Genomic DNA, 15,273 nt, shown 5'->3' with positions numbered 1-15,273 from the left:
ACAAAAATCCTTTTACAATGCAAACTTTCGAACTAGCGAGAGCAATGATTATTGCGGATATTGTTTACTGTACGCACAGATAAGCAAATGCCTACTAAATCAAACAAACACTTAAAGTTGCCGTACGAATAGTACATGTATTGAAATATAGGTGAACGGTTCTTACGTTTTGATTATGCCTTATAATTTGCATTGCATGAATAATTTGAGAAGAAAATTTTAAAACGAAAGAATACCACTTTGAGTGTAACATTTCCTTGTCCAAATCTTCCTTTCTCAGTGCAACAAAATCAGAAAGAACAGAAACGAAACGCCTATGCTGTATCAGTTTGGCGTCGCATCAGAATGAAACTTGAAGGTAGAGATCCCGATCCAAACCGCCGCTGTACTGCGCAGGAACAGGTAGATTGGATGATACGTGAAGCAATGGACCCGGACAACTTAGCCGTGCTTTACGAAGGATGGACTCCCTGGGTATGAGTTGACAATTAACAATTGAAATGTGTCGGTAGGTACTCGTAAAATCTATATCGTGAAAATGCGTGGTTGATCCTTTCATACTTCGCGAAAGTAACGATTTCGAAAACATCCAGCTGGTAGGCGGCTCACTGTCGGTGCAGGCGAAATATCTGCGTGGAATTGACAGTGGCAGTTCTTCCATTCAGCGCCAAGCCAGATATTGGCTCCGACTGCTGCTGTTCTTCGGCATCCTCTCACTGTAGTAGTTTTCTAGCATTTTAACAAATGGACTCGGAAAAGAATTGCAATCAATCATACTACAGAGAACGGTCCCAGAAGTCGTTCCTAAAATTCATCGTCTATCAACAGACAAGAAGTGAGAAATAACTATCATTAGTGCATTTCTATCTTCCTTCTGTTGTAATATGCAATTGATTGTATCTTCTATCCGTGCTTAATGCGTTCGCAATGATTGTGAGAGTTTGACCAACTGTTTTGAAACATCAAAGGAAAATTAACATTAGTTGACAGTCTAATAATAACGCGATTCTGCTGGTGTGTTTGTTTCCAAAAAATACAAAGAGGAACGCATGAGCATTCCAATGCAAGGATATATAACCCGCTGTCCAAACCGCTAATGGAACTAAGACCAGAACTTTTTTTTTTATTAATTATTCTTTTTTCGTGTTAGTAACCTTTGAATATTCGGAATAATCGGAACAAATGAAATATTTCATACATGGTTTGAATCGATTTAGTGAATTTTAAACAATTTTAACTATCAAATAAACATCGAGTGGTGATTATTGGTAAAACTGTTTATTGGATCTATCATACCTTTTTCTTTTGGTACCAGATTTCATGCAGTTAATATTCAATTACAATAACGAAAAACATTATAAAAATTAAGTTCAAAATCATCATTAAAAATTTTTCACGAAGTACCCGAATCTGCATTTTAGTGACAAAAGGAAGAAGTTTTCGTAATGCATCTAGGAATTGAAAAATTAATTACGGATTTTTTTTTGTGAAATGTAAGAAAAATCTTTTATCTGTCCAAAAATGCGAAATACCCTTATAACAAAAAGCTCCTTCAACATCAACTGCATTCATCGCGTTCTGTCGAGAAAGAAAACAAACAGCACATAAATCGTCTTTCTTCAACATGCTGAACCAGCTTACAATGTTCATGGAAAACTGCGTGGTAACGCGTTAGCATTCTTATTCATGTTTCACACTTGTTATTCAAATCATTTAATTTTCCTCAATAATAATTGCATCTAAATCGCAATCAGGGTGTTCAATCACTGAGATGCTACCCTTATTCCTAAATTTACTTTAATAATTTTCGTTCAATCTTTCTATTACGGCATAAATAACACTAATAAATATAGGTTACTGATTCAACATTCAATTTTTCATATTTTTGATGACATGTCCTCTGACATATTTAACAGATAAATCCGATTATTTTGTGTGATACATTTCGTAAATACGTTCCGTGTTTAAATGTAACGATAGGAGCTTGTTTTAATCATTAATTTATTTGACACGGTTCAACATCTGAGTTATGCAGATTAGGGTGCAAAAAAATGTCATCTCTAATGTTTTTAAAACATGGTCAAATACTGGAGCCCGGGTAAAGTTTTGGAAAAATCTATTCTCGGATCACAGTTAGTCTTGTAGTGATTGAAACCACTGTCAATCTTCGTCGATATTGTTAGGTTTGGGAATAATGAATAATAGCTGTAAGTGCTATTTGTTGAAGGGTCATACTTCGGTTTAAAAAAAAACACTAGAAAATTTTTCGAAACAGCTCGCAGATTTCTTACGTGTACGAACCAGTACACTCGCGAATTTGATCGATGAATGTGTCCTAATTGTTTTCCTCTCTCCATTCACATCTATTCAGAATGACCGCGGTTTTGATTTTAATCTACGTTGTACATTTTTCAAGCAGTTAGTTTGAATAATTTCTATCATACCTGATTAATCGGCACTTAATGATTATGCAGACCATATCTTGACAGTCTTTTGCTATCTTATGCCGGGAAAGTTTATGCCCAAATTTAATCGATAAGAACCGTATGACAAGGGGTAATTTTTTTGCATCGATTCCGAGTATGCATTGCTCAAAGGAAGATTACAACAGGGATTAGGTAAAAAATATACTACACAAAGAAAGCATGAGAATGCGGTAAACTTGATTTTCACACACAATCACCCTCATTCTTGTTTACGGCGGTATGCGATACGTTCGAAAGTATGGCAAATTCGTATTACCGTTTACGTTCGAATCAATGACACTTTCAAACATCGTACATGCAATCCTTCTCACGAACGAACGTGAGGTTATCGATAGGTGGAAACAGTATTATGACGAGCATCTGAATGGCGGAACACAGGATACAGAGAACGGTACAGGAATCAATCTGGGTGCACGCTCAGTCGACGACAGATTCCCAGCCCCTGATCTGTCGGAGATAAGTGAGGAGATCGGCATGCTGAGGAACAACAAAGCCGCGGGCATTGACCAGTTGCCAGGCGAGCTGCTCAAACATGGAGGAGAGGCACTGGCTAGAGCGCTGCACTGGATGATTTCTAGGATTTGGGAGGAGGAGATTCTACCGCAGAAAAGGATGGATGGAGTGGTATGTCCCGTCTACAAAAAGGGCGATAAGCTCGACTGTTGCAATTACCGCGCAATCACATTGCTGAACGCCGCCTACAAGGTACTCTCCCAAATCCTTTGCCGTCGTTTATCACCAATATCTAAGGAATTCGTAGGGCCGTACCAAGCGGGATTTACTGGAGCCCGCGCCACTACGGATCACATATTCGCGATAAGACAAGTACTCCAGAAGTGTCGTGAATACAACGTACCCACGCATCACCTATTCATTGACTTCAAAGCGGCATACGACACAATCGATCGAGAACAGCTATGGCAGATAATGCACGAATACGGTTTCCCGGATAAATTGACGCGATTGGTCAAAGCAACGATGGATAGAGTGATGTGCTACGTCCGAGTATCTGGGACGCTCTCGAGTCCCTTCGAATCTCGGAGAGGGCTACGTCAAGGTGATGGACTTTCTTGTATCTTGTTCAATATTGCCCTGGAAGGTGTGATTCGAAGAGCGAGGATCCACACGAGTGGCACGATCTTCCGAAAGTCCGTACAAATTTTTGGCTTCGCTGACGATATTGATATTGTGACACGTAACCTTGAGAAGATGACGGAAACCTACATCGGACTGAAAACTGAATCTAGGCGTATCGGACTGGCCATAAATGTGTCGAAAACAAAATACATGAGAGGAAGAGGCTCTAGAGAAGAAACACTATGCCTCCCACCACGAATATTGATAGACGGTGATGATATCGAGGTGGTTGACTAGTTCGTGTATTTGGGCTCACTGGTGACCGCCGATAATGACACCAGCAGAGAAATTCATAGACGTATTTTAGCAGGGAATCGTGCGTAATTTGGACTCCGATTCTCCGATCGAGAAAAGTACGCCACCGCACGAAATTGACCATCTACAAAACGCTCATTAGACCGGTTGTTCTCTATTGCCACGAGACTATGTTGGCAGAGGACCAACGCGCCCTCAGTGTTTTCGAAAGAAAGGTGCTGAGGACCATCTATGGCGGAGTGCAGATGAAAGACGGAACGTGGAGACGGCGTATGAATCACGAATTGCAACAGCTGCTAGGAGAACCACCTATCGTACGGACAGCTAAAATCGGACGTCTACGATAGGCTGGGCATGTCATAAGGATGTCGGACGACATCCCAGTGAAAATTGTTCTTGAATCCAATTCGACTGGTACAAGAAGAAGAGCAGCGCAGCGAGCAAGGTGGATCGATCAAGTGGAGGGTGATCTCAGAAGCATCCGTGCCTTGAGTGGCTGGCGACGAGCAGCCATGGACCGAGTTATGTGGAGACGTATGCTTGATACAGCAAAAGATACCCCAGGCCTATAGCTGTTAGGTAAGGTAACATGCATATGAACATTTTCGATTACCCGAATGTGTACGAAAGCGATTCCTTTGCAAAAGAAGGATCGGCACCGGCAGGTAGTTTTTTTAGGAAGGTTCCAAGCATCAAAGAAGTGACGAACGCTACACAGTAAATAAATATCGTACTCAGGACCAATTTTATTCAAGTCGGTAAATGAAATTTTCAAATTAAACTTCGTGCAAAGTAAAAAAAGCATTGAAAATAGCAGTCCGACCAGTAGTATCTGCGATAAATATGTTGCGTTTTTCTTGCAATTTTGTCATGTTTTTGATAATGTCTACATATGGTCTACATTGGTGAAATCATGCATTTAATATAAAACAAAGCATGTTTACCCATCGTGTATTGTCCATTAGAGATGGTCGGGTATAGAAATTCTTATACCCGAACCCGACCCGTACCCGAGTGATCAGCAAAAAAATTTACCCGTACCCGACCCGTACCCGATCAAAAATTAAAAAAATTACCCGTACCCGACCCGTACCCGAAAAAAAATAAAAAAATTTACCCGTACCCGACCCGTACCCGATTAAAAATTACCTGTACCCGTACCCGACCCGAATGAGTAGTAAAAATTTTACCAAAATTCAGTATGGAAAAATTAAAGTGTTTTAGATATCGAGCCGTATCAGGCTCTAGTTGGAAAGTAAAATACATTAAAATGCTTGTTTACATTTAAAAATATAAATACACTGTGAAGCATGAATACAGGGTCCGCCATGTAACTTTTTTTAAACATGCAATAAAACACAAACGGTTCATTCGATTTCAAAATTTATTTTTTTCATATTAAAGTACAATCCTTCCGGTTAATTGTGGAATATAATTTCATTCAAATGGCTGCCTCGGCTGGCCGTCACTCTCTGAGGATGCATCGGCTTCTTCACGATAACGTGCGGGTTTTCCGTCCCCCAAATGCGACAATTTTGCTTATTAACAGACCCGCCGAGATGAAAATGCGCCTCATCCGAGAAGATGATTTTTTTGCACACATTCCGCAACATTATCATGATTTTCAAAGTAAAACTGCACTATTTTCACGCGTTTCTCAAGCGTATACACAACCATTTTCGTTCAGCGGAAGTTTCTGTCAAATCAGAAGTGACATTGAGGTTACCAATGTCGAAATAACCGCTAGTTCAAAAATAAATGTTAGATGGCGGACCCTGTAGATTTCCAATGTCTTTGGTACTTTATACTCATTTACAAATGTCAACAAAAGGGAGTAATATCTTCTCAAATTTTTCGAGAAGCATATTTACCCAATATGTCGTAATACCCGTTGTATTCAATTTTGGGTAGGTATGGTTTTTACGAAACATTGTGACTTTTGATTCGATTCTTTAGAGCCACAAGTAAGCGTGCTCATTATCTTGACACACAAATAAAAATTCACATTCAAATCACTTGAAAAATCACGTAAAATGGTTCCAAATGTCTAATTGAATATTATACCAAAGACAAATAATAAAGACATGTATGCGCTTACAAATATTAAAAAAAATCTGGTCCGTTCCCGGTACCTTCTGAAATGACTGCACTCACCGCTTGGTGGAGCGCGAGATTAATTGCATTGTTATCATTTCGACCAAAGTGTGCCATGAAATCTCAATATATACAAATGAGCTAACGTATCGAAAGGGTTCTCACGGTTTGACATTTGCATTATGAATGCGATGATGGGAACTCAGCAGTGCAACCAATTTATCACCATTGGTGCCAGTTTCACGGAGGACCGTAGATGTGCGCCAAAAAAAGATCGTGACTGTCATGTCTGGAAATTCGTTTATTATACGTGACGAAAATTAATGTTATGCGAGCATCCCCTAAAATAAATAGAGTATCATCAGTTCGCTTACGTGTATTGACCAAACATCAAACAATGTACGTGTATTCCCGGTGTGAAAAAATCAATTTTGAAAATGGTGAACAGTGAGTCCTTCAAGTGTAAGTAGTTTGAACATTCGCAGGAATTTTTTTTTTTTTGTTACAATTTTTTACTACAAAGCAAAATGAATTATGATTTTGATTTAAATTTATCTGTCAACTGTGCCCGTTTTGAAAGCCTCACAAACCCACACCCACTATGTTAACGGTAGCTGGTGGTTTTTACAGCAATTGAACTTCTTTGCCACCTCCGGTGGAACCCTCAACGAGTAAACACGGTGAAAATTTGAGTATTTTCACCCGTACTTTTGCGACTCCACGTTGTCACGTATCGAGTTTTTCACTTGTAGTCCAGTGAAAAGAAACGAAAATTAACTGCCAATATAGCCCAACTTGCTGTGCCATCAATCGGAGTCATTTCAAGTGAGGTGACACCACCCAGAAGTGAAGAATAAGAAGAACTTCTATGCAGATTTTCTGAAATAAATGTTCATGTTTTTATGGTAAAAATCCTAATGATTTATATGAAAATTTTGAAAATCTCCAACCAATATTTAAAATAACAGTTTTCTTGTATCTGAACGTGATATGAGTACTACACTACATTTTATATTTAAATCAAAAAAATTTTACTGGATTGTGCATTAAACAGCTTTAAAATGGTAGTCCATTAAAACCTATGTGAAAAGTAGATTCCGACCGCAACATCTTAGAGCTAAGGCAGTGTGTCTTATTAAATATGTTATAAACAAAGTAGGGCGGGAAATATTCACATAACTTTTCACGTAACTATGATTGATCGCTTTTTTTAATGAAGAAAAGAAATTTTTTTTTTCTGGAAATGTCAAAACCCCTTGAATCAAATTGTTTATTTTTCGGAAGAACTGTTTTGCAATAAAAAATTCTTGTCAACGTGTAAACATATTTATGTGAAGTACAAATGGTCGGGTAATCGATCAGAAAAAAAAATTTACCCGTACCCGACCCGTACCCGAGTGAGCAGTAAAATTTTTTACCCGTACCCGACCCGTACCCGATTGAAAATAAAAATTTTTACCCGTACCCGACCAAAAACCCGTCGGGTACGGGTACGGGTCGGGTTTCGGGTAAAATACCCGATACCCGACCATCTCTATTGTCCATAAAGTACCTAATAGATATGGTAAAATTTGATGCGTAAAAACTTGGAACCGTGCATATATTCGAAGGCTCGCCAGAAAAAATACAAACATTTTACTGTGACTTCTATGATTTCTAAATGTTTAACTGAAAAATTAAATGTATCATTTGATTGCAAATCACCTTTAGAACTAAAAATAAAGTACACAGGTCTTTTTTATGCGGTTCTTTTTATGCGACTATTTTTATACGAATTTTCAGAGTTATGCGGTTTTTTTATGCGAAGTTTCAGAGTTATGCGGTTTCCCTTCTACGATTTTTTTATGCGAATTTTCAGAGTAATGCGGTTTTTATGCGGTTCGTAAACTCGCATAAAAAAGTGTAGTTGAAAATGGATTGAACTGTTTTCAATGTATTCGAACGGTTGATTCGCAACACTAAACTGACGAATCCAAACCACAGTATTTCGTCTATTCGTCTGTAAACGAGAATGGGAATTTTCATTCGAAAGAATGATGTTTGAATACACGTATCGTTCGGAACTAAACTGGTATATATTCTAGCGTTTCGCATACGGTTAATCACAATAGGGTAACAGAGGTATTTTGGCCCACTTTAGGATTGATTTTATTTTGGCCCACTTTGAATAAATATCCACCAAATGTTGTAATATCTTTGAAAAACCCTTCCGCAATAGGTAATTTAATGTGTTTACCTTCAAATTTATGTAACATGGGTTACTTCACATCAATTAAATCCGATAAAATCGATAAAGTTTGTTAGGTGGGCCAAAATATATGAAGTGGCCAAAATACCTCTGTTACCCTAATTGTAGTGATTTCATCATGGCCTACCATTTATTTGAAGAAACTGAACTTAACTGATACTTCAAAATTTTTTGGCAAACGAGTCGCGTTCGAATTTATTCGAGTGAAAACAAGAATGGTTTATTCGTATTCGTTCGATATTATTCATTCGTCGTATGGTCGAAACGGCCGTAAACAAGAATGAAGGTGAATTCCTTGATGCGACTTCAATCAGTGGCAAAGCGGCAAAGCTAAACGGCCAGACGATAACCCCGCTTTCGGAAGTTTTGAAACGGGTAAAGAAAAGGGTTGCGATACGATTTGGCGGCGAGAACGGCAACGGGATCAACTGGATCAGGATTTAAATACAAAATTTAGTACACTCATTCGCCACATGGCTCGACTCGGGAGGGGCAAAATACCAACTACAGTGTTTTTAGCGGAGAAGAAGACAAACCCGTTGCAAGGGATGATATATATTTTCGTGCGTGTTACATGCATATTTGTAGTATCTCCCAATCCTTTGATTTCAGAGCATCTATTGCACGAAATCAAATATCTCAAAATGAATTTCCGATCTTGTTAAAAAAAAAGATTATTGTTATAAGCATTAAGTAATATCTTATTTTGTCTATAATATAAAATAGTGTACTTTTAGTAGGACTAAATAACTATTTCCGAACTTCCTCCCCTCCGTGGATCGAAAGCAACGGAAACTATGTTATCAGCGTCTTTTGTTATAGCCGTCGCAGCTGCGAAACCAGCATCCGAGCCTTTCTCTTTAACAACGTGACCCCGTTGGCGTAACCCTTCCAGAATCATCTCATCAAATCCAACCTCATAATCTACGTACATAGGAGCAAGTTGGTGATGCAGACGCTGCGCAGCCATTGCACTTTCAAGTTCTTCACCAAAAAACAAATGCCGAAACAAAAGAATTACGGTTGCACTTGTAATGCGTGACCCACCAGCACCGCCAATGACCATCCGAACTCCGCTCTGTTTGTTTGTGACGATAGTAGGGGCCATTGATGAAAGTGGACGTTTTCCAGGTACGATGAAGTTAGCTGGAGATGGTGGGAGACCGTAAATGTTGGCTTCACCAGGAGATGCAAAATCGTCCATTTCATCATTAAGAATAATTCCTGTGGATCGTGATCGAATTTTTGCTCCTAATCTGAAACATTTTCAAGTACTATAAACATAAATATGGAAACAAATTAATACAAATTCTCACAAGTAATTGATGGTACTCGTTGCAGATACTGCGTCTCCATTAGCAGCTAATACCGATACATGAGCAGTTCCTTGATCCTCTATGTTCGAAAAATCGGCCCCGTAGTGATGATAAGCTGTAAAAGTTTGTTTATCGTCGATTTGGCTGCGGACGTTTGCCGCATAACTATTACTCGTCAGATTGTGCAACAAATCACCGACTAAATTCACGTATCTTGGATCACCAACACGAGTTCGAAGACCGTAGCCGTATTTGAAACTCTCTACGACTCGATGCCAAGTAAGTGGCGATTTAAGATCCAGATCGTTGTAACCATCTAAGATTCGTAGCATGAAATTCACTAGAGTTCCACTACCGGGTAAGGGAAATGAATGTATCTGGTTTCCACCACGAATTGACAAACTAGATGGTGGTTCCCATGTAGGCCTGCAATAGAGTTTTTATTTTTTATTATATTCAATAACTTATAGATATTCCAGTCACATACTCGTAGTTGTAAAAATCTTCTTCGGTCAAAATGCTATCAAAACTGTTGAGGTCTTTCATTAATTTAGGTAGTAATGTTCCGTTCTTGCTATATAATGCATGAACTCCTTCGCGAGCTATAATTTCCAAACTGTCGGCAAGAGCTAGTCGTTTAATATAATCGCCTTCTTTCCAAGTCATATTGCTGGCAGGATCAATGAATATTTCTCTAAGCGATGGCTCCGCAAGGATCTTGTCTTGGGTCCTTTTCAATATTCTGTCAAGATATCCTGTAACTATATGGCCCTTGCGACACAAGGTAATAGTTGGTTGGATTAAGGTGCTCCAAGCCAATTTACCATACCGCTGATGTAGTTCCCAATAACCTTTTAACTCTCCAGGTACAGCTATCACCAGACCTCTCTTATCTCTTGAGGAACTCGTATTCGAAAACATATTCATTGTGGCAGCTGCGGGGGCAGTTTCTCTTGCATTCAGAGTTTCTACCCGATCATTAGCGTGATCGTACACTGTTAGTAAGAAACCACCCCCAATGCCCATACTCTGGGGACAGGTAACACCTTCACAGAAAAGTGTAGCAATGGCGGCATCTGCTGCAGAACCACTATTTCGTAATATTTCAGCACCAATAGAAGCACATTCTTGACCGTTTGCCACAACGGCACCGAAATGCTGTGATTTTTGTCTAAGACCATAGTATAACCCGACAGAAAGAACAATGGCAAGGAAAATCAGAACACCGATGGAAACGATTAGTTTCTTTCGTCGTGGTTTTCTGAAAGAAAAAACAATGGAACGATAAAATCATTTGAATTATTTTAGATAAGTCTTTGGAACAATGTTCATCTATTATTGGTTTTCGTATAAAATTACCATGCCAATATAGCCATCTCAAGCTCACTTTTGACAAGTAGCTTGGGCACAGAGTGGCACACTTAAGGTGAAATGTAGCGGAATGCGAAAATCGCGTTTTTGATCAATTATTCAAAAACTAGACTGATTTTCGAAAAACCAAAAAGACTTAAGTTTTCGAAATCAAATTTATCATAACTAAGTATTCTTAGAATTTTGAAATTTTGCTTTGCCGAGCCGTAATTGGTTTTTGAAATGTATAAACGGTTACTGTTCCGTTCCACGGGAATGATTTTAGAACTGAAAAGTAGTGTTTCTAACAGAATTTCACAAAGAATCTGAAAATGCAACTCAAAATTATAAAATATTAGCTAAAACAAGCGAAATTTGAAAAAGTTTACATAAACTTTTGCGCATTTTTTTTATTGCTTGCGCGCTGCTGTTTCGTATTGAGGTGGTGTGAGAAATGCACGGTGGGCACGGTGGCATTATATCGTGAGCAAAAATTACATATAAAATAATGACGCGAATTTATGCAGCATTGGGTTTTGTGTTGAAATAAAAACGAGTTGAATACAATAAAATGGGTATTGTAAGAAATCGTTTATTTTCTAAGTAACTGTCATTTATAATGCCAATAATGTCCAATTCTGTTGAGTTCAATGCATTGATGTTGCTGAAGCAATAAAGCTTGGCTGTGTAATATCGTATAACAGGTATTATTTTACATTGTAGCAATTTTTATAGCAAAACTATAACTTTATCATTTTCAAGCTATTGAATGAAATGAATGTAAGCCAAGTATTATCGTTCAATAACCTGTGATACAAACAATAATAACAAACAACTCGAATAAACGTCGTCAAGCAAAGCAAAGTCTTGGTATTACATTTATTGTTGAATATGACAGACTTCGCAGCCAAGGAGTGGCGGAACCGTATTGTGAGAATACTGAATCCACACCAGGAAAATGTTTGGGTATGGAAGTCTTGGAATTACATTTCTTTTGAGAAATTTGGCCTTTCTGTTTTAACAGACTTTGCAGCCGACTCATAGCATAGCTTCGATTACATGGCTAGTGCTACGATCCTATTGACATAACAGAAATAATACTTTCTACTTATTCGAAGATGATAATGAAAGTCAATTAGAATGGAATATATTGGCATTGAAATAATTCGATAATTAAATTCGACCGCGCTCTATCATGCGAGTCAAGTAAATACTTTTACGTAAATTCTATCTCATCGGCGGGAAGGGCCTGGTGAACGACTGCAAAGATATCGAAAATACTTGAATGTTCTCTTGTCTTCAATCGTTCTTTTGAAGGAGAATCCATGCTTGCTACTAAACTCAGGCATGTACATGGTTAACAAGTTGGTCAATACATATCCATATAGCCTCATGTTAGTCATTCATAATTACTCATGATTTATAGCTCTAGTGTAAGACTAATCACTAACAATAACGATTGAATTAGCATATATTCAAAGTGTGAAGGATTCAAAAATCCATTACGTCGTCTTTTTTACAAGTCAATATAACGAGAGGTAAACCCACTGCGCTCAATCATTGAAAAAAGTTCATGTTTCTATGTGTCCGTTTTTCTTGGTATGCGACAGTTCGTTCAACTGAAGCGTATAAAATTTTGCGCGCATTTTATGACGCTACATTTCACCTTAAGCCACGAACGTTCTGGTAGTATACCCATATTTTATATTCATCTCGTTCATCACTCTGCAACACGGGATCATTTAGTGAAGCGATAGTTGATTTAATACAAAAATACCTTCGGGTTTCCACCGTCCACGAAACAGCGCACGGAAGCAGGACTATTTTTTAGCTCTCCGAGCGAGGGAGAAGCATTTGAGTTTTTTGGCAAATCCACAAACTCTCGGAATAACAATCCGACGGGCCAAGAAGATGGGTCTAGAGCTTTGGTTTTCAAGTAAGGGTCCAAATCAATATTGTACGAAATGAACGACATACCAGTTACATCCTTCCCTTTTGGTACGAGCCGTTTCAGATCAATTGGTTCAGTTACACTAAGGCTACGGGATATAACTTTGTGTACGTCATCGTCCGACACCAACGGATTAAGGCCAGAAAGATATAGCCAAAACTTTTCTGTATTATCGGTGATAATAGATCGGACGGACAGGTCACTCAAATCGATTTGATTAGTGCCACGACCAGTCGGAACTTGAACTGTGGGTTCAGTTTCTTCAGTCCGGCGACGTTTTAAGCCTCTAGGTCAAGCTGGCGTAGGCCAGTTGGACTGGATAGCTGACATATCCTCTATTTTTTTTATTTAGAGCAGTAACGGCTTTCGAAAGTTGCTAAACTTGCGATGGCAAATCAGTCGAGTTTTGCGGGTCAGGCGCTATTGTCGACAGTTGTTGTGTCTCATCAATATGTCTGCAACAAAAAAGCTCTAGAAATTGTTTCAAAGGCTCTCTTCAGATCCAGGAACACAGCAAAAATACTCTCTTTGGCTTCGATTTTCTCCTTCATTTTGCCAATACTAGGTTCAAAGCGGTTTCACAAGAGTGACCCTTACGATATCCCGATTGTTCCGGTATTAGCAAACTGTTAGAGTTCAAATAGTTAATCAGCTGATCTTCAACAACAAGTTCCAGAATTTTTTCAGCGTATGCAACATGTTAATGGGACGGTACTCCTCGGCTTTATCCGTTCCAGTAACCTTGGGGATAGGAACCACCAGAGCTTCTTTCCACACTTTTGGCACGTGCCCCGTGTACAACGAATCGTTTACCAAATCCAGTAGATCGTGTCCGATAACACGAAAGCAATCCTGTTTCACTTTTGAGTTTAGTTTTAGTTAAGCGATTCTTCCCTGGGTAATACATCTGTTATTGCAACAAGAAAATTCGCAACTAGTAGACAAATGTTCATGCTATTATTTGAGCCGAATCAATAAAAGGATATAATAGATATCAATATAATATGAACAAATCGACATACTTCACTAAAATTTATCCTCGGTATGAAGTTACATATAACGAACTTAGGAACGGGTATGACAAATAAATGTTAAAAATATAATGTTCTGAATTCCAGGTATCATCTATTCGGCCCGATTACTGGTTTAGACTTTTCATCTCGTCCTACCTGAGCGCCACCGCTCTGGTAGAAAGTAGCCGCTACGGTTTCGAGTTCTGGTGATTGGAATTCGTCATATTATCATATCGAACACTGGGAAGCATAGTGACTTGCAGTTCCATGTTACGGGTTTCCAATCGTAGTCCTCATTTCGTCGCGTAGGTCGTAGGGTAGCTTGTAGGGCTTTCCCCAACACTTTGTGTTTTCGGAAAACCATCGTGCCAGCTCCGATTTTAGTTCCCAGCTGCCACAAGGATGATAATCAACCGTTTTTGACATGGAGAGACACTGTTTTGAGCCGCCCTAACAGCCGCTTGGATAGTGGTTATACTGAATTAAATATTTGATTACTTTGACGAATTTTCAAAGTCGTGCCTTCTGATGATTCTGACGTTGAGACATTAAAATGAGTTCTTATGTAACATTCAAAATAGCTTGTTTTAAATAAGTAATAAATGAATCAGTTTGGTGCTAGCATTTTAACCCAATGTATTTTTTTTAAATTTTTTTCGAGCCTGTACATCTGTTATCTGTGCTTGCTGTAAAACCGAGGCACTTCTGATTAACAATCTAGTCCTATACTCTCTTTGCGCGTGTGTGTATAGTGCAGATATAAGACTTCACTGCTTTACATCTGCCCTATATGAACACATAAACAAGAGGTGAATGACATTAATGTTAAAGCCTCTATAATTGAAACAAAAAAAAACACAAAGCATGCATAGGAGATAGAACAAAGGTCTGGCTCGTGGTAGCTCAGTTCAATCAGCTCATTAAAATTAAATGTTTTCGAGTCTATAAGTAGGTAATTTTCAAAATCAACAAATTGCACAAATCGCCGAGTTGTTGAAGTTCAGAATTAGATTTAACGGGACCATACAAAAAAATCGTTCGCTATGCATTTTTCAATATTTCCTCTAACTCACGAACACCAATTCGAAAGAACAATTCATCTTTTTAAGTGATCCAGTCGTGAATCCGTTTTTCTAAATCTTTATTATTAGTGAAGAGCTACTTAGCAATTGCATGAGACATAGATAGTCGGAAAGGGCCAAGTCTGGGAAGCATAACGAATGGACAAAAGTTCCGATCTGAGTTAGGAAATGGTATTCTTTTTACCGCTTTAGCTTAAAAAAGCCAAAAAACCCTGAAATGCTAAAAAGTGGAGTCTTCATTCTCTCTGTTTTCAATATAATCGACCAGAAGCTCTAGATACATTCCTGAAGTTTTGCATGGTAGGAAAAGGCATCCCGTACCATCATACCCTATTAACTCT

The 15,273-nt window shown here is 38.5% G+C and overlaps 2 protein-coding genes across 2 annotated transcripts in view; one reads left to right on the top strand and one right to left on the bottom strand.

The window, feature by feature from the left end:
• LOC131425122 (serine/threonine-protein kinase Smg1) overlaps nucleotides 1-1,866 on the top strand; it is a 54,371-nt gene extending 52,505 nt beyond the window's left edge. The window contains exon 10 of the mRNA XM_058586729.1: nucleotides 281-1,866. Coding sequence (XP_058442712.1) covers nucleotides 281-480 — 200 coding nt within the window. The 3' untranslated portion in view covers nucleotides 481-1,866. The remainder of the gene's footprint in view (nucleotides 1-280) is intronic.
• Nucleotides 1,830-15,273, bottom strand: part of LOC131425127 (scoloptoxin SSD14-like) — a 58,076-nt gene continuing 44,632 nt past the window's right edge. The window contains exons 4-6 of the mRNA XM_058586734.1: nucleotides 10,024-10,797; nucleotides 9,537-9,962; nucleotides 1,830-9,476 (exon numbers count right to left, since the gene is read on the bottom strand). Coding sequence (XP_058442717.1) covers nucleotides 8,963-9,476; nucleotides 9,537-9,962; nucleotides 10,024-10,797 — 1,714 coding nt within the window. The 3' untranslated portion in view covers nucleotides 1,830-8,962. The remainder of the gene's footprint in view (nucleotides 9,477-9,536; nucleotides 9,963-10,023; nucleotides 10,798-15,273) is intronic.

The sequence above is a fragment of the Malaya genurostris genome, chromosome 1 (genome assembly GCF_030247185.1).
Source record: "Malaya genurostris strain Urasoe2022 chromosome 1, Malgen_1.1, whole genome shotgun sequence".
In the NCBI taxonomy this organism is placed as follows: domain Eukaryota; kingdom Metazoa; phylum Arthropoda; class Insecta; order Diptera; family Culicidae; genus Malaya; species Malaya genurostris.
This window is presented reverse-complemented; position numbering and strand designations above follow the sequence as displayed.